The sequence below is a fragment of the Globicephala melas genome, chromosome 4 (assembly GCF_963455315.2).
Source record: "Globicephala melas chromosome 4, mGloMel1.2, whole genome shotgun sequence".
In the NCBI taxonomy this organism is placed as follows: domain Eukaryota; kingdom Metazoa; phylum Chordata; class Mammalia; order Artiodactyla; family Delphinidae; genus Globicephala; species Globicephala melas.
The window spans coordinates 48,514,366-48,542,023 of NC_083317.1; the positions used below are offsets into that span (position 1 = coordinate 48,514,366).

The following is a 27,658-nucleotide window of genomic DNA, read 5'->3' on the forward strand; positions in this document are numbered from 1 at the left end:
GTCGCGGCTCACACACCCGTCTCTGGAGCTCCTTTAAGCGGCGCTCTTAATCTTCTCTCCTTGCGCACCAGGAAACAAAGAGGGAAGAAAAAGGCTCTTGCCTCTTCGGCAGGTCCAGACTTTTCCCCGGACTCCCTCCTGGCTAGCCGTGGCGCACTAACCCCCTGCAGGCTGTGTTCACGCCGCCAGTCCTCTTCCTGCGCTCCGACCAAAGCTCGAGCCTCAGCTCCCAGCCCCGCCCACCCCGGCGTGTGAGCAGACAAGCCTCTCGGGCTGGTGAGTGCCGGTCGGCACCGATCCTCTGTGCGGGAATCTCTCCGCTTTGGCCTCCGCACCCCTGTTGCTGTGCTCTCCTCCGCGGCTCCGAAGCTTTCCCCCTCTGCCACCCGCAGTCTCCGCCCGCGAAGGGGCTTCTAGTGTGTGGAACCTTTCCTCCTTCACTGCTCCCTCCCGCTGGTGCAGGTCCCCTCCCTATTCTTTTGTCTGTTTTTTCTTTTGCCCCACCCAGGTACGTGGGGAGTTTCTTGCCTTTTGGGAGGTCTGAGGTCTCCTGCCAGCGTTCAGTAGGTGTTCTGTAAGAGTTGTTCCACGTGTAGATGTATTTCTGATGTATCTGTGGGGAGGGAGGTGATCTCCGCGTCTTTCTCTTCCGCCATCTTCCCCCTCTCTAGCCTAGGATTCTTTTTAAATCTCTATAAACTACTTATTTAAAAATGGTTTGTAAACCACTCATAGTTGCACCAAATCTGCTTGCTAGTCATTAAACACATATGACCCATTATCTCAAGCTAACTGAATATTGTAGAACAACTCTGCATCAAGCACTCTTTGGTTTCGTGAATAGTAAATGAGCAAGATATGGCCACAACATCAAAGAATTCAGTTTAGTGGGAGGTCAATGACATAAATAAAAAATTACAACACAGCCTTGGTGAATAGTGGAGTGGAAGCATATAAATGGTACAGAAAAAGGCATAAAATACAGGGGGGGGGGGGTTTGGAGGTTTCTTCAAAGGCCCACCTGCTTAAAATATGCAGATTCTTCCCCAAACCTGCCATGGTGAGTGCAATACTGCCAGAGTTATTCATTTGGAATAATAAATTACTCCCAGAAATCCTACATACAATATTCATATTACTTGCAAAAGCATGATTCCTTAATATTGATTATTATATTAGCATGGATTCATTTGTACAGACAAAAAAAGTGGAACACAAGATATGTGTGTGTTTTGGTGAGAGGATAACTTAAACGTCATGGGACACAGTCCATCAAGGACTAGCTCAGAAGAGACATACATTCCAAAGAACCTAGAAAGTGGACCAGCGTGGTGAACACATGACCTAAGAGTAACTCAGGCTTGTCCTGACCAGACTTATTAAAAACAGGGTTATTACTCACTGTTTCTTCTAAAATTAGGTCACTAATTAATCTATCAATAGGCATTTATTGGACACATTTCTCCAACTTTGTGTTTTTTAAATACAGTCTTTAGAGTCAAATCAAGACCATCCTTCTCTTTCCTAAGACTCATTTAGGACTTCCTCACGGCCTCTTGCCAGCAAAACAACATGCAAACGTAGGGAAAAAAACCCCATAAAGTTGAGGTTTCTGATGCTGATGCTTAAGTAAGTGGTAGCTGACCTTCCCATGCAAACTTGCATCATACTGCTGTTATACCATGTTTATGTCTTCTTGTTCTCTTTTAAGACAGGACACCAATTCCATCTCTTGTTACAAGACAGCTGGTGCTAGCTACTCACCCCTAATCTTTCTTTAATCAACTCCATCCAGCTTTCCTTCCACCCCTGCCTTAAGCAAATGAGGAAAAAATGAAAGTTTCTAAGACTTTAAAAGACTAAAGTTCAAGCGAGGCCAAATAATAACTCAGCATTATTAACTATCAACAAAATTGGGGGCAACAATCGGGCTCTGGGTTTGTCTCCAATTCTCCAAGATCCTCACTACACAAAGGTTAATCAAAGAATGATTATCTTTCCCACACCATGCTCACATTGGGTAGATGTATCTTTGAGTGGTAATTACAACTGAACTACTGCTACAATCTACAATGTTTTATTCTAATTGACAAAAAGAATGTAGGGAAATTCTTGAAAGAGAAGTTTATTAATAATGAAAATGGCACAGTTATATACATGAGAAAAAAAACCTTTCATATACATAAAGACTGTTAAATTTTTATTTCTAATTAGCTAGTATTAAGACTAGAGCATTTCAAGCAAACAGTACAGTAACATGAGCTTATCTGACCCATACTTTATGTACAGTGTCATTATAAACAAGATGAAAAAGAAAAATCCTTCATTATCCATACTCCACATTGAACATATATTATGGTCACTTCAGAATCATCACACAGTCTGAATACATAAATAATTATACCTTTATTCTCTGATATCATGGTTACATTTTTCCTATTTATTCCCTTAATCACTAAAGAAGAAATTATATATGTGAAGAAAAAAAAGTCAGGGTAAGGAATCATTTAAACCTGGCTGTAGCTACAAATTGTGTGTTCTAACTTGTGTCTTATTACCCCGAGGGGAGTGATTTAACCTGTATCTTGTTAACTCATAGGGACAGTATAAGGTTTTACAAAATGCATGACTCAAGAAAATTTCTAGGTAGATTCGTTACTTCAATTACTTTCTAGTACCCTCCCACCTTCCCACCTCCAGCCAGGATCTTCTGTGGAACACAATGCAACTGATTTTAGGATTGGGACCTTCACACCATTTTTCTGCATTCATTGCACACTTGGGAATAGAATGAGCTAGGATGCATAACTCACTGCAGCTGGATTGTAAATCTGAAAGGCTGGCCCCACCCATCCTACTGGGAATTGTTACAAACATCTTAAGAGAAAAAAAAAAAGACCCATATTTTTCTTGGCTAAAATATCTCAATTTAATAAAGATAACTTATTCTCCTAAATCAGCAGTTTTCTTATGGAGTAAATATGTTACCTTCTTTTCCCATTTCAAAATGAAAATTCAACTCACGGGCTAATAGATGTCAAAGTATCCATTATTGAAAACATGGAAATGACACAAAGATACCAGCTGCCTAAAACTCATGAAATGGAAGAAGGCAAACTTATAAAACAAGCATGCAAGTAAATAACTAAATCAGGTATCGTATTTGAGCCAACATGGTTTGAGAGCCTACAAAGAATATTTATGCAATTTACATCTTTTTGTCAGAAGTAATATTAAGTCAGCGTCGTTCAACTATATTAAAATTTACTATGTGGTAAAAGGCAGGGGGAGGGGAGCAGCCAAGCCATAATGACCAGATACTGCAGAAAAAAAAAAAGAAGAGGTGGGAATAAAATCATGTAAAACCTGCACTTGTTTTATTATGTAAAGTAAATGGGACTTTAGGGCACATAAATGTGAACAAATACCCTTAAAACATATTTATTTATTTATTTATTTTTGGCTTCATTGGGTCTTTGTTGCTGTGCGTGGGCTTTCTCCAGTTGCGGCGAATGGGGGCTACTCTTCATTGCGGTGCGTGGGCTTCTCATTGCGGTGGCTTCTCTTGTTGCGGAGCATGGGCTCTAGGCGCACAGGCTTCAGTAGTTGTGGCACATGGGCTCAGTAGTTGTGGCTTGCGGGTTCTAGAGAGCAGGCTCAGTAGTTGTGGTGTACGGGCTTCATTGCTCCGCAGCATGTGGGATCTTCCCAGACCAGGACTCGAATCCATGTCCCCTGCATTGACCGGTGGATTCTTAATCACTGTGCCACCAGGGAAGCCCCATACAGTTTTGATTCCCTTTAAGTACAGCTTTTGGTCTTTGTGGGTATAAAAACCATCACATCTCTTACTATATTCTAAAATTTTAAACTAGAAAAAAATATTTGTGTCCCAAATTTAATTTTTTTGATAGAAAACGCTTCTTTCAACAGAGTTCCAAAACCAAGTTAATTATATGACGTAGGTAATGAGTGATCTCCATCTTCTCTAGGCTTCTAATCAGTTGCAAAATAGTTTTGGTTAAAGCTCTTCCCTGCCATGAAAAAAACAAAGAGGAATTAATTGGAAAAAATCCAGAATGTACTGAAATGCACTTTTGTTGTAATATATCATCAAGCTATAGTCCTAAAATCACCAATACCTTCTTTCTTTGCAGGAAAGCTGTCCTGTGCTTTGCTAAGTTAAAAAAAAAAGAATCCAATCTACAGAGACTATGTAATACTTCTACTGAATCCTAAATCAAGCCCATTAATATTTTCTTTTTTTTTTTTTAACATCTTTATTGGGGTATAATTGCTTTACAATGGTGTGTTAGTTTCTGCTTTATAACAAAGTGAATCAGTCATACATAAACATATGTTCCCCATTAATATTTTCTTGAGCTACTGGTAGATGAAAACTCCGGACTATGTGAAAACTGAAAATGTTGTATGGATTATGTACCTAACATTTTTTCAATGCCATCTTCCCACTGTGAACAACCCCCTTATAGTGTCTGTGTGAACATTCTTTTGTTTCACTGGATCTTCTTGTTTAAATCTTCTTTGTTACATGAATTTTTAAATAATTTTAATGCCAAACAGTTTACCAGAAGAAAGTGAAACATGTAGTCCATCTGTCTGTCCCTAATTAGGCTCTCCTGGATCCTTTCTTTGGATTTCTTAGCCTAGATGAGATGCATTTGTAATTCATGGAATGCAGATGGCTCTGAGGGGCTTAGGAAAGATAAAAAACATCAGTCACGTTCTTTCTATTGGATACCACGGAAGTGGAGCCATAGGCCATCTGCTGGCTAGAGATGCCGAGATAAGCAGGTATCCTGGTCTAAAAGGCAGAGTCCCAGTAATATTGCTCTGATAGCATTCAAGCAAGGTTGGCAGCAACTCCCATGGGCTAATAAGTCAGATGTTTAAAGGAGTCTCTACCATGCAAATGGAATTAGAAAACCATCTTCTTTAGTTTCCTTTGATGTCAATTTGTCCCTTCCTATCAGAGGAACCATGCATGAGGGGCTGTCTATCAGAAAAAGGGGATTTGGAACAAAGGGGCAGAGGTTCCAATCAGAACCACATGTGTTATCCTGACCCTTTATCAATTTCTGCTATAAGCAGGCATGAATTGCTCTGGTTTTTCTCTTCTAAAAACCTGGTGCCATCACCTGGCCTGGGTGAGACCCATCCATGAGGAAGCACCTTTGTGAGGGCAGCTGTAGGACCAAATATCAAAGCCAAATTATAATCCCACCCACTACACTCAAGTAACATCTATAAATGTTCTCTTTACAAGATTATTGTATTTTTGTAACCTAAGTCTGGTTATGGATCCTGAGGAACAGGGGAAAAAAACTACAGACACTTGCCCAAAATGCATGCTAAAAAAAGTAATGGAAAAAGGTAGATTGAAAAGTAAAATGAACCTGCTGTATAGCACAGGGAACTCTACTTCACTTCGCTGTACAGTAGAAACTAACACAACATTGTAAAACAACTATAGCCCCCCCCCAATTTTTTTTTAAAAAAAGAAAAGATGAACTTAATAAAAGCAAGGGACACACTTTAATGAGATTTGTCTCATTCAAAGCATACTTTAAAGTATCTACAGAGATGGAAAAGGAAGTATATGTTAAAATATGTGAGGATTTACAGCTACTCAAATGGGTGACATCTATATTAATAAGAAAATATGACAGAGCCAGGGAGCTCTAGGCCAGAACAGAGTGTCTTTGTTTTCAATCTTCTCCGGCATTTGCTGTCATCATGATCTTGAGTAAGTCCCTCCATCTTTTTGAGGTTTCCTTTCCTCATTCATAAACTTAAATAAGAAACATTCAACTTATAAAGGCATTAGGAGGAATAAATGAGGTAATCTGTGTGGATGTGTATTAATTGAAAAGAACTCAACAAACATTGGTTACCAACAAAACCCATGTCACAGGGACAGGAATTAAGTATTCATGCTTGTGGCACTAACTCTAAGGCAAACTTAACGCTTACATTTGATGTTCTCTCACAAAAGCTGCAAACTCAGGATCCCTGGCATACAGTTCCAAAATTCTCATTCTTTCTTGAATTTCCTTTAAAAAAAAAAAGAAGAAGAAAGAAAAGGAAAAGAAAGTTTTTCTACATTGCATTAGAAAAACTTTAACAGCTTTTTAAAAAAGAGGTCTAATTTTTATAAGAGATTGTGGCTTTCTGAACTATCCAGGGGAGAGCTATAGAAAACAATGGCCTTTTCAGAAAAATGGAAGGTGTGGCTACTACATGAACTGCTCTGAATACCCAGACATATATTTCTAAGGAGGGGGGGTGGAGGGAGAGAGCATTTGCTATTAATGATAAAGGACCCACTGGGTGGGAAATAAGGACAGCGCAGAATTGTATACCCTCTACATATCACATCGACTGGGAGATAGCATGAGGTAAAAAACTAATCATGAAATAATTTTCAACCTTTCTTGCAACCTACTGTACACACACACACACACACACACACACACACACACACACACACACACACACACACACACACACACACAGACACACCCCCCCCAGAAGAGCAGCAACAGAAAAACCACGTTTCCTACCTCTCTGGAAAGCTCACTGTTCTCATACATTTGTCTGATTTCTTCCCTGCTCAGACCAGCAATCATCTCTCTGCCTGTGGAGCTGTAGAAGGGCCGCTGAGGGTAGGGTCCTTCGTACTGCTCGAGATCAGCCCCGTGACTTTCAAACACGGGGTTGTGCTTTACAGCTCTTTCCACAGACGAGAGCCTGTCAGGCTGCCTGCTGGAGCCACAAAAAGAAAAGTATGATTGAATTAGGTTCTTCGTTGGATGCTCAACTATTTGGAAGACTATTAACCTGGAGCAAGATTTCTGTTGAGGAAGAAAAGGAGGCTAACTGGATACCAATGGGGGACGAGGAGAGGTGACTGTGAAAAATATCCAGATCAATCTCAAAAATTATTTACCACGTGTTATCATTATTATCTCCTCAACTATCTGGTAAGTGCCTGTGGAACTGTTCCAAGTCTCCTTCATCTTTATTTGCCCCACAGTGCCTGGCACCCAATAAATGCTGATGGGGAAATGTGTCTGCCAATAGTATTTCATTAAATGAATACAGCTCCATTATTCCCAGGGTAGATAAACCACACAAAGAATCTACTAGAAATAGAAATACAGGGGAGAATGGGCTTCAGTTAAATTCATTTCAGGTCTACAAATATGTGCTGAGCATTGATTATATGCCTAGGAACATTCTAGATGCTGATGGTACAAAGAATTGTTGGAATCTCTCCAGAATGAGACTGCGGTCTAATGCAAAGTCAGACCCAATACAAAGTATAAGAACAATATGGAATTATGTCCTGGGTGCTCTAGGAACCTAGGAGAGGTGTCTCCTGGGCCTAAGCCAGAGGATGAGGGGAGGTAACCTAGACCCGAAGCAGACCTGGAAGCACAGAAACAAAGTACAGCCCGGGATTGTGATCATATTACAACTCAAAAGGTCCTTGGATCGCTTAGTCTAGCAAGTAGAACCAGTTTTATTTCCTTTGTTAATGAAGCTATGCTCAACTAAAAAGAGAACCAGATTCCATTTCTTGTCAGATTCTTATCTAGATTTAAAGTCTGGCTAATTACCACTGGAATGAGCCAAAGGGGAAGGAACTAACAGATCTGGTCCTCACATAGGGCCTCCCCTCATCTCTATCACCCTTCCAACCCCTCCCCCACCGTGACCTTCAGTGTGCAGTGAGATTCATGCGTGCCTCTCCGACTGTGCTAATGTTCATGCAACTAGCTAGAACGTCTCCCACCCACCCCCTGCAGCAAACATCTACTCTTTGGTCCAGCTAAATACCATAGCCATCATTAAAACTTCTAAGATGTCCTCCCCTAGGCAAAACAAATTCATTCTTCATCTAGGCACCCTAGCAGCGTGTTCAAACTGTTGCTTATGTTTGTTTCCAATCTGACACACTTTGAGGACAGGGACCCTGTCTTTATTCAACTTTATAGCCCTCTCCCCTCCACGCTGATCCTTTCCAGTATTTGGCACACAGGAAGTACAAAATGAATGAATAAAAGGAATATTTTAGTCTATCAGAGAGCAATTTTCCGTACTTACCTGAAGGGTCTCTCTCTTTCTCTCCTAACATATCGAGCTTGAAGAGTCCTGATGAGGAAGAAGACGAAAGCAGAAGAAATGAGGACAAGTCCAACCATGGAGGCGATGGTGATGCCTATCACCAAGGGCTCGGACACAAACTCCTCACAGTGCTCCCCTCGATACCACCAGTTCTCGCCCACCCGGCACCTGGAACGAGAAGTGACCAAGCCCCAAAATGGAATCACTCTGCTGAAAGTAACAAGTAACAGCAGAACCTACAGTGGGACCGAGAACAGGTAGAGAAATAAATGCTGACCACATGAAGCTTCAGTAAAGAGGTTAAATGGTAAGATTTAAGGCTATGCATGAGACCTGGCACAGACCCAGGAGGTCCTCAATGACTACTTGTAAAGACTGAATAAAAGACTAACTAGACTTAAAGAAAGTCAACTTCCTTATTTATGGATAATGAAAAACAGGCCCAGGAAGGATAACGACTGGTGTTGGATCACACAATTAGTCAGCAACAGAGCTGGTCTAGAACCCAGGTCCCTAGACTCCTCACGTCCTTCCATCACACTGCAGAGAGGCCACCCACTTGTGCAAAAATATCTTCAATTCCCAGAGCAGCAATCACTGCTTTTCAAAATCATATTCATTTCTCTGGAAATCAAGAGACTATTTTTCCTCTTAGTTTTCTAGCTAAACTTTACACATAGAAAAGTGTGAGTCATTTCCAACTATTTCTTTTGTTTTTGGCATCCATGCCAACATTTGCCCTTTTTGAAATTCTCAAATTGTCCTCTCATTGATGTTTCCCTGGCTTATTCTCAGCATTCTCTCCTTTCACACCATGTGACTTTGGTTGGATGTGGTTGGGAGGTTGATTTGCTCTGCTCTTTTTAAGGGGAGTGACCAGGGAAGGCTACCTGAATCTGCTCATTTGCCTGCTGCATTTTCTTTGGTTCTACCTTTAAAAAATAGATCTTAGATACTTAAAATATATTTGTCACAATTTTAAATACTTGCTTTTCTTTATTTTTGAATATTCAGTAGGACTAAGAGCAGCCCAAAGCTGTTAAGAACATAATTCAAATAGAACAATAAAACTCCTCTGTTTCAGATACAGTGTAAAGTGTCAATCATATGCCTAAACCTAATTTGATCACCAATTGCCTTGTTATCACCACTAAGAACCATAACACAAAAATCCCCAACTACTCTAAGTACTCTCTGTAGGACACTAGGCAATGTTTTTCTTACAGCTCCCTAAGAGCATGAGATAAAATAACCCACTGAACTGGGTATAATTCAGGCCTATGAACTGACTCAGTCCTCACAGGAGGACTCGATGGCACCGATCTATTTCCTAGATATAACTTCTATAATAAATATTGCTGTGATCATCCTAACATCATAGGCGCAGATCCCTTTTCTTCAGAGGAAGTATCTCTAATCTTGTGAAGCCAAAATCTCTAACTATAGCATACCTACAAATGGCCCCATGCCCAGGCATGATGTCACACTTTCCATCATTCAAGCAGAAGTCGGGCTGTAGGTCACAGAGACTCTGACAGGGCAGTTCTTCCACACTCAGGTACCCAGGGTAGCATCTGCACTCTGCTTCTCCACTCCAGGGGTTGACCAAACACTCGGAAAATTCATTGCATGCTTGAAACTTGCAAGGGTTGGCTTGATCACCTAAAACATCAAGCAAACCAGAAAACGATACAAGGAAAGGCAAAACACAGGAATTGGGGTACATGAAACCCCTCCACTACGGCTCCCCCATCCAAAGTACCGTGAACATCCAATCCCCTTCCTGAATCACTGAAATACAACACCACCATCCACACCACAAAAAATTTCTGATTCATCCTTGATTGATGAGCTTTTGTCAAATTTCTCTGAAACTCAGAGCCAAACCATAAAACCCAATGACCTGGGTGAGCCTCTACCTGTTTTATGTAGGAAGCATGTAGAAGCTTTAAAATCCATGTAATTGTAGATCTAAATTAAACAGTTTTCATGTACCGTTCATTTCCACCAACCTTATCCTTCCGTCACCCTCCTCCACGCTGCACATGATGCTACATGCCCCACCCCCAGCCCACCCCACTGAGAACATGGATGGAGAGACAGTATCCAGAGAAGAACTGGTGGAAGCCTCAGGGATGCGTATAGCCCAATAAGAGCAGCCTAAGAACATTGGAGATTAGTGACAGCTAATGTCAGAAAAACAAATCAGCCCTGCACCTCCTCAGGCCATTCCCAACAGTATTTTAGCTTCAGTAATTTCATTTTTCATTGATGGGATGAGAGAAAGTGAGATTTTTTTAAATTAATTAGGACACACAAACCAGTCAAAAATGATAAAAGACATTGACCACGGATGGGCCTTCCATCCTACCATGGTTCCACTGTATGTTCTTCACTGGTCAGTGACAATCTCTGAATTGCAAATGGTGACAAAGATACCACAAAAAGAGGAAATAACTGTAAATGACCCATAAACTCATCTGTATGAAAAAGCATAAGAATTAGCCAGAAGACAAAGGGGAGGTTAAAAAACAAAGAGCATAGTCTCTCAGTTTCCAGATATTCCAGATAAATTAATATTGCTCTCGGAGTCAATGATTTCCTTGCTACTGTGAAAATTAAAGACATTTTGCACGAATCTGTGGCCTTGGAGTTTGTAGGATCTCTGCAGCTGATATTTCTTAGCCCTATGTAGGAATGGGGAGAGATACTGGGTTGAATAGTATCCTCCCAAAATTCATATCCACCCAGAACCTCAGAATATGACTTTATTCGGAAATAGGGTCTTTGTAAATGTAATCAAGTTAAGATGAGGTCATACGGGATTAGGTTACTGCTAGTCCAATAACTGGTGTCCTTATAAGAAGAGGGCAATTTGGACACAGAGACACAGACACACAGTGAAGAAGGCCATATAAAGACAGAAGCAGAGATTGGAGTGATGCATCTATAAGCCAAGGAGTGTCAAGGATTGCTGGTGAACACCAGAAGCTAGGAAGAGGCAAGATAGGATTCTTTCCCAGAGCTTTCAGAGGGAACACGGCTCTGCCAACACCTTGATTTGGATTTCTAGCCTCCAGAACTATGAGAGAATAAATTTCTGTTGTTAGAAGCCACCCAGTTTGTGGTCCTTTGTTACAGCAGCCCTAGGAAACTAATACAGGAGACCAATAATAAGATGCTCATATAACAAGAAGAGCACACAAATGTGCTGACAGATGGCGGTTTCTACAAGGGAAATACACAGCAGGATTCGACTGTGTATTTCCTAAGTCTTCACATCCTTACCCTGGTATTCATCCTGTGACTTTTTAATCAGAAAATAATCTAATCCTGGCCTAGCAGTGAGGTACATATGTGTATATAGGGGGTGGGAAGGATGATATTGCACAGTCTCCCTTTGTTGATGGAAATTCAAGAATTTCTGAGACACTACATGTTAAAACAAATTAAGCAAGAGACAAGTCAGTCTTATCTTTAGCCAACCTTCAGATAAAATAATAGTTTAATCTGAAGGCTTTTAACTAAAAATATACAAGAAATAGGAAAATTCTATTTAAAAATTCTAAAACTTTGTGACCATTCCATGGGTGTGGGTGAGTGTCTAGGGAAAGGAAAAACAGAATCCATAAGAGGAAAAAGATACATGCTTCCCTTTTGATCCCGGATCAAGGAGAGAGACCAAGACCAATATTTTAATCATGTGAATAAAAGACTGGAGTTTTAAAGTTGATTTTTAGTCTTTTGTGCAGGTTAAAGGTGGAGGCCCAGAATAGATAGCTCTTTGTTTGGAAGAGTACTTTAATGACTTTATGGGAAAACAAAGGTAGACTTGGAGCTAATCTTGGGATGGGAGACAGGGATCTAAACTGTAGAATGAATTACACTCTGGTTTTCCAGGGACAGGCTAAGAGAAGGATTGATGGGTCCCGGAGAATGAGAGTAGAGGAAATGTGAAGAAGGTCTGGAAATACAGCCAGAGTGGCCAGAGTAACATGGTAGCTGACTTAGTCCTGGAGAAAAAATTGTCCATTAAAAGACACCCTTGAAAGGGCGGCTGAGAAATTTTTGGATATTTACACCCGACAGTAATCTCCTGTGCTACAATAAAAATTCCTCCATCACCCTCATATCATCAACAAATATCTGATGGAATCAACTGCCTTGTGTTAGAGGTACTTTGGGAAAGTAAAAACATGGGACCATGATCTGTGTTGGATTAACATAAAGAACAACCACAAGCGTCAAGACAAATGTGAGATTGGAAATCCAGCAGAAGGAAATCAGAGCTGGAGATGATTAAGAGACAGTTAAGTTCCCTGATAATTCCTAGAGATATTAGGGGTTGAGGGCCATGGATGCAGGTTTTACACTGCACACGGGAGAGACTAATGCAAATTCATTTGAATATTAAGGAACAAGGTGACCCTACAAACCTGGATGATTTGGCATAGAGCTGACATGTGAGTTACATACAAAATTAAGGTAAATGCACTTATTTATGTACTTCCCTTTAAAAAGAAGTGGGTAGGGCTTCCCTGGTGGCGCAGTGGTTGAGAGTCCGCCTGCCGATGCAGGGGACACGGGTTCGTGCCCCGGTCCGGGAAGATCCCATGTGCCGCGGAGCGGCTGGGCCCGTGAACCAGGGCTGCTGGGCCTGCACGTCCGGAGCCTGTGCTCCGCAATGGGAGAGGCCACAACAGTGAGAGGCCTGCGTACCACAAAAAAAAAAAAGAAGAAGAAGTGGGTAGACTTTTGCAAAAGTTTTATAATCATCACTGCTTGCATTTGTATGGCTAGTCAAATGTTTTTATACATGCTATTTGTTTAATCCTTAGAATAGCCCCATGAAATACACAGGCCAGGTAACATTATCCCCATTTGCTATATGAGGGAGTAAGGCTCAGAGATAAAACAGCTCATCTAGGATCACACAAATAATAAATGGCAGAGCAGAGGCAAGAAATCAGGCCTTCCAAATTATAATTAATTGCTTCTTCCACTACACCACATGGCAAAGAATGTGCAAATGTCCTTAAAGAACTCAAGTGGCAAAAGATTTGGCTATAGGGGGATTAGCTAAATCATTTTCCTCACTTTCAGTGAATAACGGTCCTTCAAGGATTTCAAAGGAAAGAATGTTTGCTTCTTTCCCGGTTAAAGAATAGGGCTGGCTTCCAAACCAGTCTGAGAGTGAAAAGCACTGGAGAAATACAAACCCAGACATTCCACCTTACTCCTACTCAAAACCACTGTCCTCCGGTATATAGAAGGTAAAAAAGAACAAAGGTTTGAGGATCCAGCAGTACCCTCTGCATCCAAGTCTTCCAAATAAAAACAACGGTTCATTTCACTCATTCACAGTATTTTTGAGTACATTCTACATGCAAGACACTGTGCGAGGTTTTGGCTACCAAGTGGTTAATAAAATAAAGTCTCAGTCCTTGTGGATAGTTCAACTGGGCAAAATAGCTATTTAGCAAGTATGTGCATAAGTTACCATGATTACAATAGTTATAAACTCTACAGAGGGAAAAGAACCAACCTAGATTATGGGTGAAATCAGTGAAAGTCCTGAGGAAGAGACATTTGAACTGAGGCATAAAGGGTAAGCAGAAGTCAGCCAAGAGGGGAAAGAGATTCAGGCAAAGAAGACAGTATGTGCAAAAAGCTTCAAGTCAAGATAAGTTTTGGAAATCTAAGGAACCCAAAACGAGCTAATTTGACTAGAACATAGTGAGAAAAGAAGTTAGTTTCATTGGACGATACTGGGGAAGAAGACAGGGACCAGGCCTGTGGCTACTGAACCAGGCAGCCATTGAAAGTATTTCAAGCAGAAAAGTGAAATAATCTGATTATTTAGAAAGAGCACCCTGGCTACTGTCTGGAGAATGAATGGGAAGGTATGGGAGTGAGGGAAAAAGAGAGGTAGTGGAGAAACTGGTCCAAATGAGAGATGATGATGGCTTGGCCTAAAGTAGGGGAAGTGAAGACAGAGAAAAACACATAGATTTGAGATATATTTAGAATTCAGAATCAATGTCAGTTTGTGAGTGACTGAAAAGGGGTGATGGAAACTGAGATATCAGAATGACTTTCCACGTTTCTGGCTTCAGTAGCTGAGTGGATACAGCTTCCATTTATCAAGATAGTAAAGCTGAGAGAGGTAAATTTAGTTGGAAGGTATGCAGATATGGAAAACAAGGGCTCAGTCTTAGCCTAAGGGCTTAGTCTAAGCTTGATATACATAGTATATATCCAAGTTGAGATAATCAAGTACATAGTTACATTCTGATTCTGGAGCTCAGAAGATAAGTCTGATCTGCATATAGAAATGTGGAGAGTTACTGACATTTATATTAGGCTTACAATAATGGAAATTGATAAAACAACGTAGGAAAATAACATAGAAGGCAAGAAAGGCCAAAGCTATTGGGCTTGGCAGCGTAGAGATGTAATAAGAACAGATCCATGGATAAGTAAAATAGAGAGCCAGATACAGCAGGTAGAAAAGGAAATGGGAGGTAAACATGTAAAGCCAAGTGTGGACAATCCTTTTGAAAACGGAATGATATTGACATCCTTGGAAGAGATATTTTACTAATTATCAAGACGTGGAAAATTTGTCAGACATAGTACTCTTTTACCTATAAGTATTGAATTCATCTTGACTCAGTGTAGAAGAAACTACACAAGAATAATAACGAGGTTCCACTAAGAAACCACCATAGTATTTAATATCATTACCTGATTCCACATCGAGGGAGTATTTATCAATAGCCAAGTTCATGGTTTGGTAAGCAGTGGTGCAAAAGTCTTCCAGAATCACGTATACAGTATTGGTGACATTAGGAGGGACAGACTTGGCGAACTTCATTCGGCTGTTCACCACAATACTGCCATTTCTGAAGTTCAGGATTTCTAAATTCTGGAAACCAGTGAGATTTGACTGGAGATAGGGAACCAGCTACAATACACAAAAATTGGTCAGTTTATTGACAAAGTTTTGCATTTTGTTCAATACATACTGAAAACAAAGATGAACCCCTCCACTTTTCCAAATTGTATTCTATTTATGTTATTTAAACTGTTCATCAACAAAAGTATGAATTGTGAATTATTTGCGAGTCATGAGGTTTCAGTGTTATTTACGAACCCCATGGAACTCACAGACAGTTTTAGACATCAGAGAGTTTATTCTGTTTCACTAAAGGATCGTGACAGTGAAGGCATTACAGGTACCCACAAAGCACTGGTCTCACAATAAAATGTGAATATAAATCTTAAACTTGTATCGGTCCCAGAAATTATATAATACAATATCCAGTATCTAAGTTACAATAGCCAAGAATACAATATCCAAGTGTGGCTCATACCATTTTGTGTTTTCCGTTTCTTGTAACCACCTGTCTCATTATTTTCCTATGAACCCTAGGCCATTACAGTATTTGTAGATGATAGGAAATGAAAATCCATAGCAGACCACACTTTCCTTGGCTCAGATCTCATGCTCTGGGGGGAAAGAGGGGTGGTTCATACACGATTATTCACTAATGCCTGTATTTCACTTCTTATGCTTACCAGTTCTAAGAATCTTTGCTCCAGGGCTTTATACTCCAAAGAGTTTTTATTAAACAGATCTTCTGAAAACATCATGTTAGTCACTCTGAGGCTGAAGAAAACCACCAAAGCTCCTGCGGCTTGGGTATGACTCAAGTCTTCACTTTTTGTTGGCTGAGCCACAATAGCCATCTCTGTGGAGTGAATACTTGTAGACATTTCCACATAACCACCAACCTTGCCATTTTCCTCTGGGATTAGCTCAGGATGATAGTAATCTGTGCCTATCTGGTCCAATTCTAATGAAATATCCTGTACGCCCATAATGACTTCATCTTCCAGCAGGGTGGAACTTGTGGTTGAAGGCAATTTGGTAGACTGTGTCATGGAAGCTTTCAACCAGAGCTTGTCAGTACTCTGTGGTGTACTTGCCAATGTGTCTCTGGACAGTTTCTCTAGGGAAGAAGTTCTTACCCAAACTACATCTGATTCTGGCAATATGGTCCACAAAGGTTGCACATCTGGCTTCACTACTGAAATCTTGCTGTCAAACCATTCACGGTTGGATGACTCTGCAGTTTGTTCCATATCCTCCTTTAGAAAGGGTTCTTCTTGAATTGGTTTATCAGTAGAAGCAGAGATTGCTGCAGATGTCAGTAGAGGAGGTGATTTGGTAATTGAATAATAGTCAATGTCAGGTACTTCTGATGTGTGCTTGGATAGAACTGGAGATGCAGATTGAGTTGTGGTCTCTGCAAAGATGGACGCAGTAGGTCCACCAAGGGTCTCATCCTCTGCAAAGTTTGTGGATCTATCAAAATGTCCATATTTTGAATGCTCAGTACTTTGATCTATGGAATCTATTCTGTCATCTATAACTAGTTTCTCATCTGTATCCTCAGTTGGCAAAAGTAAATCCTCTGAATCCTCAACTTCAAGCCATGACTTGGAAAATGGTTCAGTGCTCTTCTCTAATGAAGTCTTGCTCCATGGCCAAGTAATCAGACCTACCTTTTGCCCAGACCCTGAACCTAAACCACTCTCAAATATGAACTCTTTCTCCATAGATGTGTCTGGCATCCAAGTGCTCGCTTCTAATTGGCCTTTGACTTTGGAGGCCAAAGAGTCCATGCCAAAAGGCGTAGTTACTTCTTTAGCAAGAATATCAAATGGGACAGAGGAGACCGGATATGGTGAGGATGTCAAAGACACCCCAGAGTCTTCCATGGATGGTATTATTTCTTTTGGCATAGGACGACTAAATGGGCTTGAAGGCAGTGGATCAACAGAAAGAAAATCTTCTGATCCTTTAACTTTAGTTAATCCTAAAAATAGAGTTTACCATGAATTAATCTACATAGATGCCAAAATATATTCCCAGTCCTCCTAATAAAACCAGCTACCCATTTTTCCCCATTAGATTACGACAGACAGTTGCTGACTTTTACTTTGCCAAATCCAGCAAACAACAAGAAGGTATGATTATGTTTTTGTGATATGGTACAGTCATTCATGATTATAACCCCCTTAACTGAGGATAACAAGACATCAGGTACTGAAAAAATTCATCTTCAAACACGTGATTATTTTTACTCCCTGAAAATAAAGAACTGCTGGTAGCCATACTGACAACAAAGAGTGAATCTAGTAAAAACTTAGGAAGAAAATTCCCTAGGAAAATTCCCAAGGAATTTCCATCTCCTTGTTATGTTTATTTTTTTTATTTTTGGCCGCGCCATGCAGCTTGTGGGATCTTAGTTCCTCGACCAGGGATTGAACCCGGGCCACAGCAGTCAAAGTTCTGAGTCATAACCACTAGACCACCAGGGAACTCCCCCTTATTATGTTTATTATACATCAGCCTTCAGGTTCACCCAATGTTCAAAATCCTGGACTCATTACTCATATCTTTGTTCATTTTCCTCTTTCACATATACTCCATCCCTGAGTCACATCCCACAACAGCTAAATCAGCTACTTGACTTTCATTTCTTAATCTCTGCTGTAGCTGCCCTAGTTCAGGTTTTCCCCTTCTCAAGCCTGATACAAGCTAAAAATCTCTACTGGCCCCCAATTAATCCTATTAAAAGATACTGGAATAATCTTCTTTGAGGCTGTTTGTTTACCACTCAAATATTCAAGTAAGTAGAGTAGTTCTTAAATAGTAATATAATTAAATTATAAATTCTTTAACAAGACCTTCAAAATATCTATTAGGTGATCCCAGCCCAGCCCACAAGTTCATTTCTAATTATTTACCTATTTGGATGCTCCCTTCCAACCAATTAAAGCTGATTGTTTCCTTTCTCACACAACTTTCCCAAGACATTTCCTCCTAATGAATGCTGCCATGCTTTTCTCCTAACCCTAGTCTCTCGCTCTCTTCAAAACCTTTGTCATCTGATACAATAAAGAAGTACAAAAAGTCATTAGAATTCCTTACCATCTTCTAATGAGTGAGACCCAGAAGTCCTTTCTTCAGAAGCCACAGGCAAGCCAGTCTGAAGCACTGCTGGGGTGACAGAATGAAGAGTCAAGCTGCTAACCTCTAAAACCTCTGGGGAAGAACTGAGGCTCATCTTCGAGGGAAAGGCTAATTTGGGTGCAGACACTAAATCACCCAAAGGGCTTTCTGACCAGAGTTCCCTGCCAGTGGTTGAAGGAGGACCAGAGCTGAAATCAAGTGGTGAAATACTGCTCATGGTGAATTCATCTGCTGAGGGCCATTCAGCTTGAGGGGTATTATCCTGGAGGGGCAAAAAGAGGCTAAATCATATCATAGATAAAAGAAACACATAAAAATAATTTCAAATACCATCTATCTATCTACATTCCTGGATTTTCTAGGGACAAAAAGGCAATGTAATATTGGGGGAGGGAAGGGGAGTATGGGCTCTAGAATCAAACAGATCCATAATTAAATCCTAATTCAACCACTTACTAGTTGGAAAATCTAGAGAAAAATCATGTATCGCTTGAATCTCACCTGGAAAGTGGGAATAGATGAGATAATATATTTAAAAGATCCCAAACAAAGTGAGTTTGTGAGAGAAAATATTGTTTGCCTTGCTTTAGATGGTTCCTTTCCCTCTGTCTTATTAGCTTAAATACTTTAAATACATAGATGTTACTAATATCTGTAATTTGTTGTCAAAGACCTAAGCACATTGCCCACAGCAGAAAGAACAATCAGTAATTTTATTCATCATTCTGAAAGGTATTAAATTAAGGTCTTTTATTTTGATACGAAATTGCAACACATCAAAATGTGGTCTCTTACCTTGAGCAAATAGGAACATCTGTGAATTGGTATCACACTTACAAAATAAAATTTTCTCTTTCCAGTGACTTTTTACTAATGTAGTACTAATCGTATCTTAAAGTTTAGCTTCAGGAATAGAAAAGTAGACAGAAACACAACCATTGAACATACTGATTATTTAATCCTGTGAAGGTTAGTCCACGTAAAAAAGTTTAATGATGTTAATAGGTAAAACAGCCATAACACTGGATAGGAGTTTATATATTCCAATCTATGCTGAATAACAAAAAGTAAGAAGTGTCATATGCATAGAAGGAATTCACAAAATATTTCCTAGATAAAAACTGAAAAAGGAAAATGGAAAAGATCAATCATTCTCTACTCTAAATAGCATTAAAATCACATGCAAGGACTTCCCCGGTGGTGCAGTGGTTAAGAACCCACCCGCCAATGTAGGGGACACAGGTTCGAGCCCTGGTCCAGGAAGATCCCACATGCCGCGGAGCAACTAAGCCCGTGGACCACAACTACTGAGCCTGTGCTCTATAGCCCGTGAGCCACAATTACTGAGCCCACACGCCTAGAGCCTGTGCTCTGCAACAAGAGAAGCCACCGGGCTTCCCTGGTGGCGCAGTGGTTGAGAGTCCGCCTGCCGATGCAGGGAACAGGGGTTCGTGCCCTGGTCCGGGAAGATCCCACATGCCGCGAAGCGGCTGGGCCCGTGAGCCACGGCTGCTAAGCCTGCGCATCCGGAGCCTGTGCTCTGCAACAGGAGAGGCCACAACAGTGAGAGGCCCACGTACCACAAAAAAAAAAAAAAAAAAAGAAGCCACTACAATGAGAGCCCATGCACCGCAACGAAGAGTAGCCCCCGCTCGCTGCAACTAGAGAAAGCCCGCGTACAGCAACGAAGACCCAATGCAGCCAAAAAAAAAAAAAAGGAAATAAATAAATTTTTTTAAAAAATCACATGTAAGCTTTTTAAAGACACCAATGCCCACACCCCACACCTCAGAGATTCTAACTTAACTGGTCTGAGGGTAGGACCTAGACATGGTACTTTTAAAAGCTCCTCAGTAGAGGATGCAGCTTGATCATGTGTTGGTTGTATTATTCCAGCCTGGGTTTCTAAAATACTTCTTTAGTTGTTAAATCATTATATTTCTCATCAACTGGAAACTTTAAGAAATTTTCCACAAGCATAAACCTGCCTGAAGACTAGAATTCATGGAAGAGCTATAAACAAAACAAAGCCCATGAAAACTAAGAAGCTCTGAATAGAATCCTCTCCCCACTCTTCCAGGAGATTCCTGCCAAGGGTAGTGAATTTTCACTGGCATATACTCTCAAGCCTAATGTGATTTTTAAACAAAAGCACACAATTTTAAGGTGGCTACCTACACTTCAGTCCATGGCCAGGAACTAAACAACCTACTAGCCTACGGAGGGACTCAACCCAATGTCATGACCTAATTAGTCTTGTATGCTTTGCCTACACACTTCCCCTTGTCTCTCCATCAAGGGTCCATGTGAGGAAGCCTTAGACAGCACACTCTCCTAGTCACAAGGGAGGGAACATGAGGCAAGAAATCACTGAGCATGACCCAATTTATCCCCTCTTCTAGTGACAAATGCATAGTAGACCACTGCATATATATGGAGATACTCTCAGTTTCATCTACTATTTCTAAACTAAAAGCACTAAGTCAAGTAACTAATTTTCTTTTGTGGAACTCAGTGACACCAACACTTCCTACCTTGTTCATGCTTTTAATTAGGTCCTATTTTAAGTGGGCCATCCTGCTGGCTATTTTCATCTGCCACCACCGTAGCTCCTTCTCTTCCCTGATAATTTCATCACCCTGCTCCCTTACCAGCTGTCTTCTGTCTGAGTTTACACTTTTACAAGCAGAAGATCAAAGGACAGGAAGAGTGAGAGGTTTCGGTATTTCTTCCCAGTTTCCTCCAAGCCTCAATACTGCAGACGTAGCTGCGTCCCTCTACAATTGCAACTTCAGCTCTCACTGGGCTCTGGTAATTGCATTTCCTCCCCTTGCCCTACAATCCAATGGATGGGAATGGCTTCTCACTGTTATTAGTCTCAGCATACCTCAAGATCCCTTTTTCACTCCCTTAACCCCTTAACAGAACAGGTGGTTCTGTTACTATTGAAACCCTGGCCGTGCCATGTTTTGTAGTGCAATGTATTTTTAAAATCCATAAAAGTTTGAATCACTTCTGTCAAAAGATGATTACATAATTTGTAATGAAATACAAATAGCCAGAAAAGGAAGAATGAGAATCAATTAAAATAACAACAACATGAACCAAAAATGGTATCATTCTGCTAAATTTGATTAGAAATAAAGAATCTAGAAAGTTAAGAGGGAAGTGATGAAAAGTGGATGGCGCAATACTAGTGAATATTTTTGCCAGTGTGACTTTGGTCAAAAAATGGAATAGAGGAAGACACATCTGAGCATTAGACTGGAGTCTGTGACCAGAGTCTGATGAAATGAAATATACAGAGAAAGTAGAGAAAGGCAAGATATATGTCAAAGAAAGAGGAAGACCATCCTCAAAAGACAGGATGTAACTACAAAAGATTAAAAAATAATAATAATAAAAGAACCATTTCAGGATAAGAAATTACCTCTTGGGAATTCTCTCGTCAGAAGTAAACATGAGGATATCAAGACTTGATTCATGAGTAAGGCCAAAAAGATGATCTAATCAGGGGAAAGATTTCTGGCTTTTTTCTAGTAAATTTTAATATTTTAAGAGTACATCATCACAAGGAGCGAACTTAACCTTATATAACTCTATGTAGTGAAGGCAGCTTGCAATCACTGACCTGCGTACCCAGTGCTCCTATATAACCCAGCACCAAACAGACACACAAAGTTGCCTTACGTTTCTGACTAGAGGGTCTAAAACTTTCTGGGTCCTCAAGAATGAGCCAGAGTGATGTCAGCTGAGTAAGACATCCCCCACTCGTATTCCCCCTTCAACAGTAACAATTTGGCATCCTCTATGGACAAAAGTGCCTTTGTGGGAGCTGTGGGATCCAGCATCATACACCAAGGGACCCAGAAGGAGTCTAGCCCACCCATGCACAGGGTAAGAAGCATACAGACCTCAGTCCTGGCTGTGGACCCTGAGGTGGCCCGTGAACTGGCTCCAGCCCCTCTCAGACACAGTCTGGGAGCCCCTGGAGAACAATGACTTAGACAGTCACCCATGAATGACAGAGCCTTTGTGGAAGTCCAGGAGTCCAACAGAGAAGCTCCAAACACACCATTTGAGCAAAAACGTCCAACTTTAGACACATTGGCGAGTGTAAGAGGAACAGTTTCCCTTTACCCACCTCATCCCTCCCCCAAGGCAGCACAGCTCAGGGCCAAGAGAAACCCTCTCTGTACATGATTTCTGCACAGCGGAAAGTGAGAGCATGTGAGTGAGTCTCTGGCCTCCCCAGCTGTGCAGGACCTTGCTAAAGAGGTCTGTTTCTCTCTCACTCTATCCAGAGAACTGAGTTGTAAACTGCACGACCAGGGGATGGGAAGTGGCTGAAAGAACGGCGGCCAGGACTCTGAACATATCACAGGGATGCAGATCCTACTAACTACATGACTGACTCCACCAGGAGGTCTGACCACGAGCTGCCAAGACACCCTGCCCATGGATCCCCCTCAACTGGCCCATGGGCACCTCACCCCCACAGGCACCTCCTCCACCCCACGGCCAGCTCCTCGTGTGCACTCCCCATGGCAGGGAGAGCGGACTTTGGCAGACAGCTAGCGAGCAGGCCCAAAAAGCCAGTCTGAATCTATCCATAGGCCAAGGAGAGACGACAAAGTTAACCTTTTGCACTTCCTTTAGGAAAGCTGTCAGTACTTAGCCTGGTACACTGCAGGATCAAGAGAAGGCATACAGGGCTTCCCTGGTGGTGCAGTGGTTGAGAGTCCGCCTGCCGATGCAGGGGACACGGGTTCGTGCCCCCGTCCGTGAAGATCCCACATGCCGCGGAGCGGCTGGGCCCGTGAGCCATGGCCGCTGAGCCTGCGCGTCCAGAGCCTGTGCTCTGCAATGGGAAAGGCCACAACAGTGAGAGGCCGCATACCGCAAAAAAAAAGCATACAAGCTTAAGAATTCTGCCACAACAGGCAGCAAGAAGTGTGGAGAAGGTGTATCCATAGGAGGTCTGAGAAAAACAGAAAGAAAATATCCAAATGGCCAATAGCTACATGAAAAGATATTCAACATCACTATCATCAGGGAAATGCAAATCAAAACCACAGTGAAATATCACCTCACACCTGTTAGAATGGCTATTGTCAAAAAGACAAAAGTGCTGGCAATGGTGTGTGGAAAAAAATTTTTTCCTCATAAAATTAAAAATAGAACTACCATGTGATCCAGCAATACCCACTTCTGAGTATATGGCTAAAGGAAATTAAATCAGTGTGTCAAAGAGATATCTATAGTATTCCCATGTTCACTGCAGCATTAGTCACAATAGTTAAGATATGGAAACAACTTAAGTGTCCACTGACAGATGAATGGATAAAGAAGATGTGTTACATATATACAATGGAATATTATTCAGCCATGAAAGAGAAAGAAATCCTGCCATTTGTGACAACAGGGATGGACCTTGAGGGCATTATGCTAAGTGAAATAAGTCAGAAGAATACTGTATGATATCACTTATATGTAGAATCTGAGAAAGCCAAACTCATAAAAACAACTGTAGAATGGTGTTTTCCAGAGTCTGGCGATGGGGAGATGGAGAGATGTCAGTTAAAAAGTACAAACTTGCAGTTATAAGCTGAATGAGTTCTGGGTAGCTAATGTACAACGTGGTGGCTATAGTTAACAGTACTGTGTTATAAACTTGAAATTTGTCTAACGAGTAAATCTTAAATGTTCTTACCACCAAAAAAAAAAAAAAAGGTAATTATGTGAAGTTACGGAGGTGTTAACTAACTCTATTGTGATAAGTACTTCACAATATATGTGTATCAAACCATCATATTACACACCTTAAATTTATACAGTGTTGGATGTCAATTATATCTCAATAAAGCTAGGGGGAATAAAATGAATTGACCAGATGGAGAGAGCAACAGCTCAATTCCAGATAAATGAAAAAGGCAACCAACTGAATTCCAGAATGTAGAAGTAAAACAAATAGAAGCTTTTGTGTTGCCAAAGGCTCAGTGCTTTATAAGGCCATCCTTTGGTTTATAAAAATCTTATGTTAGGAAGTGGGGCTGAGCGTGCACATATGTTTGAATGTAACAAAACTATCAAATTTTATAACTAGAAAGACTCTTAAGAATCATTTAGTCCAAACTTGCCTATTAAAAATAAGGAACTGAGGTTCATAGAAGTGAAATGCCCACAGTCACAAAAAATAGAGAAAAAAAAGTCAGAACCAGATTCTGAGTTTCTAGAGTTCGGTCCCCGTGCTTCACTCACTATACCAGACTGTTCATTGAGGAATACATACAGAGGGCAAAAGGATTTCCAGCGGAGAAACCGGAGCTAGCAGACTTGGCAGTCTATTCTCATTCAGGTTAGCATATATGCACAAATCTAAAAGACCCAGGTGAACACAAAGGAGAGAAAGGAGGAAAAACCATTTTCTAATATTTAAACATCTATGTTGAAAATGGAGGCTGTTTGTATATGAGGAAAAGTTTCTTTCTTTCTCATTTTTTTTCTATTATCTAAAACTATATATGTATTCAGTGAAAAGTAAGAAGGCCATTTACTCAATACTAAGTCTGTCCCTCAAAAATGTTGGTATGATGATGAGTGTCATACCATACCAGGGAATTCACTTGTTTTCCTCTGAATTACCTAAAACCACTTATAGAGATATGTTAAAGCCACCTGTGCTTCCAGCTGAGTAAGGCACATTTACATCCTTGTAAATTCTAAGTGTGCATTTTTTTGAAATTCTAAGAGAGAAGGCTAAGCTCTTCGACCTATACTTAAGAAACTGAGTTTTATCAGACAGAGCCTATGATCTGACACACATTAGGAAAACAGCTGAATCCTCAATGAAAAAGAAATGCTCAAGTAATATATATGATTTCCATAAACCTATAAACTCCTTTTCAGTTCATAAAAGTTAAAACAATACACAATATCTTTAATAAAAATTAAGCCACAAGTAAACAACGTAAAATGTGAAAGTAAACAACTTGACTTTTTTTTTTTTTGCGGTACGCGGGCCTCTCACTGCTGTGGCCTCTCCCGTCGCGGAGCACAGGCTCCAGACGCGCAGGCTCAGCGGCCATGGCTCATGGGCCCAGCCGCTCCGCGGCATGTGGGATCTTCCCAGACCGGGGCACAAACCCACATCCCCTGCATCAGCAGGCAGACTCTCAACCACTGCGCCACGAGGGAAGCCCACAGCTTGACTTTTTAAATAAAGAAGGAAGACCATCTATTCCAAACAAGTACCCAGTAAAAAAAAAAGGGCAGGGCAATGAAGCTCTCTCATATATTTTGAAAGATGAACACATACATGCCAGGAATAGCACTTTATTTATTTTTATATGAATAGATGTTCCCATAGTAACAAATTCAACTCATGAATTCTTCTTTTAGTTCAATGTAGTATATTAACAGGTTCAATATTATATTGGCCAGTTTCACTTCTGCTAAGGCCAATTGAAAAGTTTGCTAAGTGCTATAGGAAGCATACTGTGCAACAAGTGATTTTCCAAACCAGGAGGCCAAAAGGTGTCAAATTCAATATCCCAACATTCTTAAGTCTAAAATAATTTCTAAAAATAAAATCGGATAAAAAAAATCTCATTTCTATTAAAGAATAGAGAGAGAGGAGTTGGGAGAAGGGGGAGAAGGGAGAGAAGGGGGACGAGGGGGAGGAAAAGGAGGAGGGGGAGAAGGGGGAGGAGGGAACGGGGAGGAGGAGGGGAGGAGGGGGAGGAGGAGAAGCAATAATCAGATACCTCTAATTAATCATTCTTTTCTTTCATGTTTTTTAATCACCCATTAACATTGCAATGTCTCCTCAAATTGAAAAACTAAGGAGTTGGCTTAAATGCAAATAGAACCACAGAAGAGGCAACATAAATGAACAAATGAGTCCAGGTAGTGTTTGCCAATAATTAAAGGGGTAGCTTCTTTCAGCCAAGCTCTAGCCACTTTCTGCAATGGGAAATGTAAACCTAATGATATCAGATCTTCCGGTTTTCAAAAGAAGTTGGAAATCTGCATTTTTATGCAAAAATCTCCTTACTTTTAAATACTGGCTTTTTAAAAAATTTGGGGGCTTCCCTGGTGGCGCAGTGGTTAAGAATCTGCCTGCCAATGCAGGGGACACGGGTTCGGGCCCTGGTCCGGGAAGATCCCACATGCCGCGGAGCAACTAAGCCCATGCGCCACAACTACTGAGCCTGTGCTTTAGAGCCCATGCGCCGCAACTACTGAAGCCCATGAGCCACAACTACTGAGCCCATGAGCCACAACTACTGAAGCCCACGTGCCTAGAGCCCGTGCTCCGCAACAAGAGAAGCCACCTCAATGAGAAGCCCGCGCACTGCCACAAAGAGTAGCCCCCGCTCACCGCAACTAGAGAAAGCCTTTGCGCAGCAACGAAGACCCAACGCAGCCAAAAATAAATAAATAAATAAATTTATAAAAATTAAAAAAAAAAAATTGGCCCCAAAGCACATGCCTATAGCTGGATCCAGTCAGCTGGTCTCCAGTTTGCAACCCCTGGCTTATGCAGAAATTTCTGTCTTTACATCGTTCTAAGATATCATCACAGATCTGTGGTTACGGAAGCCCTGAGTAGAATGGGATTAGAAGGAGCGGAATGTGCCATGTTCGCAGTGGATCACCACTCCCTGCCACCGCACCTTGGACGAAATCCTATGACAGCACTACTTTATTTGTGTAGAAGTCTGTCTACAACCACCAGACTGGAAACTTCTTGTAGGCAAGGCCACACCTTATTCATCTTAGTTTCCCCAGCACTTGGCACATGAAAAGCACAAAATAAATATACTTGAATTAATAAGTGAATGAATAAACAGACACCCAATGAACGTAATCTCTGATGTCAATCCCCCTCTAACCTTTTTTCTCCAACATGGAACTTGGTGAAAAAGAGTATTTCCAGTGACTCCACATTTCAAAACTGAGTGGCTCTATACCTGAGCAGAAGTAATGGCTGTATATATTGGTTAAGCCAATTTGGGGCAGACTTTCTAAATTTCAATTGCTGGATTAAAGCCAGGAAACAAGTATCTGAAATTAATTACCATTAATTTCTTCTTTGCCATATGAGACAGAAAAGAAGTCTCAAGAGGGTAGAAGGAGCAGGGAATGAAGAAGGAGGGAGTCACCATTCTGTGACTGTGTGATAATAAAAGATCGTATAGTCGTGTTGTAGACAGCTTAGTCTCTACATGTGTTGTGGTTGTTGTTTTACCTGCACTTAAGGAAGCCACTTTCTTTTCTACTGGATGCCTCCCTGTAGATGACATGGCAAGTGGAGATTTGAAGGGGGCAGAAGAGTGTCCAGGGGAGTTACGTGGTAAGAACAAAAAGGAAAGTTCATTCCATGCTGTTTCTGTGCAAATGGGAATGCTTTCTGCCCAGGTTAAAAGGAGGCCTGATTGGAAGGTGGGGGTGGGATGG

At 41.0% G+C, this 27,658-nt stretch overlaps 1 protein-coding gene and 1 non-coding gene across 2 annotated transcripts in view; both read right to left on the bottom strand.

Moving 5' to 3' along the window:
* Window positions 1–5,990: 5,990 nt before the first annotated feature.
* Window positions 5,991–27,658, bottom strand: part of IMPG2 (interphotoreceptor matrix proteoglycan 2) — a 68,254-nt gene continuing 46,586 nt past the window's right edge. Inside the window, exons 12-18 of the mRNA XM_030861040.2 lie at window positions 18,155–18,458; window positions 15,733–17,036; window positions 14,899–15,118; window positions 9,603–9,813; window positions 8,131–8,319; window positions 6,585–6,786; window positions 5,991–6,074 (exon numbers count right to left, since the gene is read on the bottom strand). Coding sequence (XP_030716900.1) covers window positions 5,991–6,074; window positions 6,585–6,786; window positions 8,131–8,319; window positions 9,603–9,813; window positions 14,899–15,118; window positions 15,733–17,036; window positions 18,155–18,458 — 2,514 coding nt within the window. The remainder of the gene's footprint in view (window positions 6,075–6,584; window positions 6,787–8,130; window positions 8,320–9,602; window positions 9,814–14,898; window positions 15,119–15,732; window positions 17,037–18,154; window positions 18,459–27,658) is intronic.
* TRNAQ-UUG (transfer RNA glutamine (anticodon UUG)) lies at window positions 17,470–17,541 on the bottom strand. Its single transcript has one exon. It is a non-coding gene; the product is annotated as a tRNA-Gln (tRNA).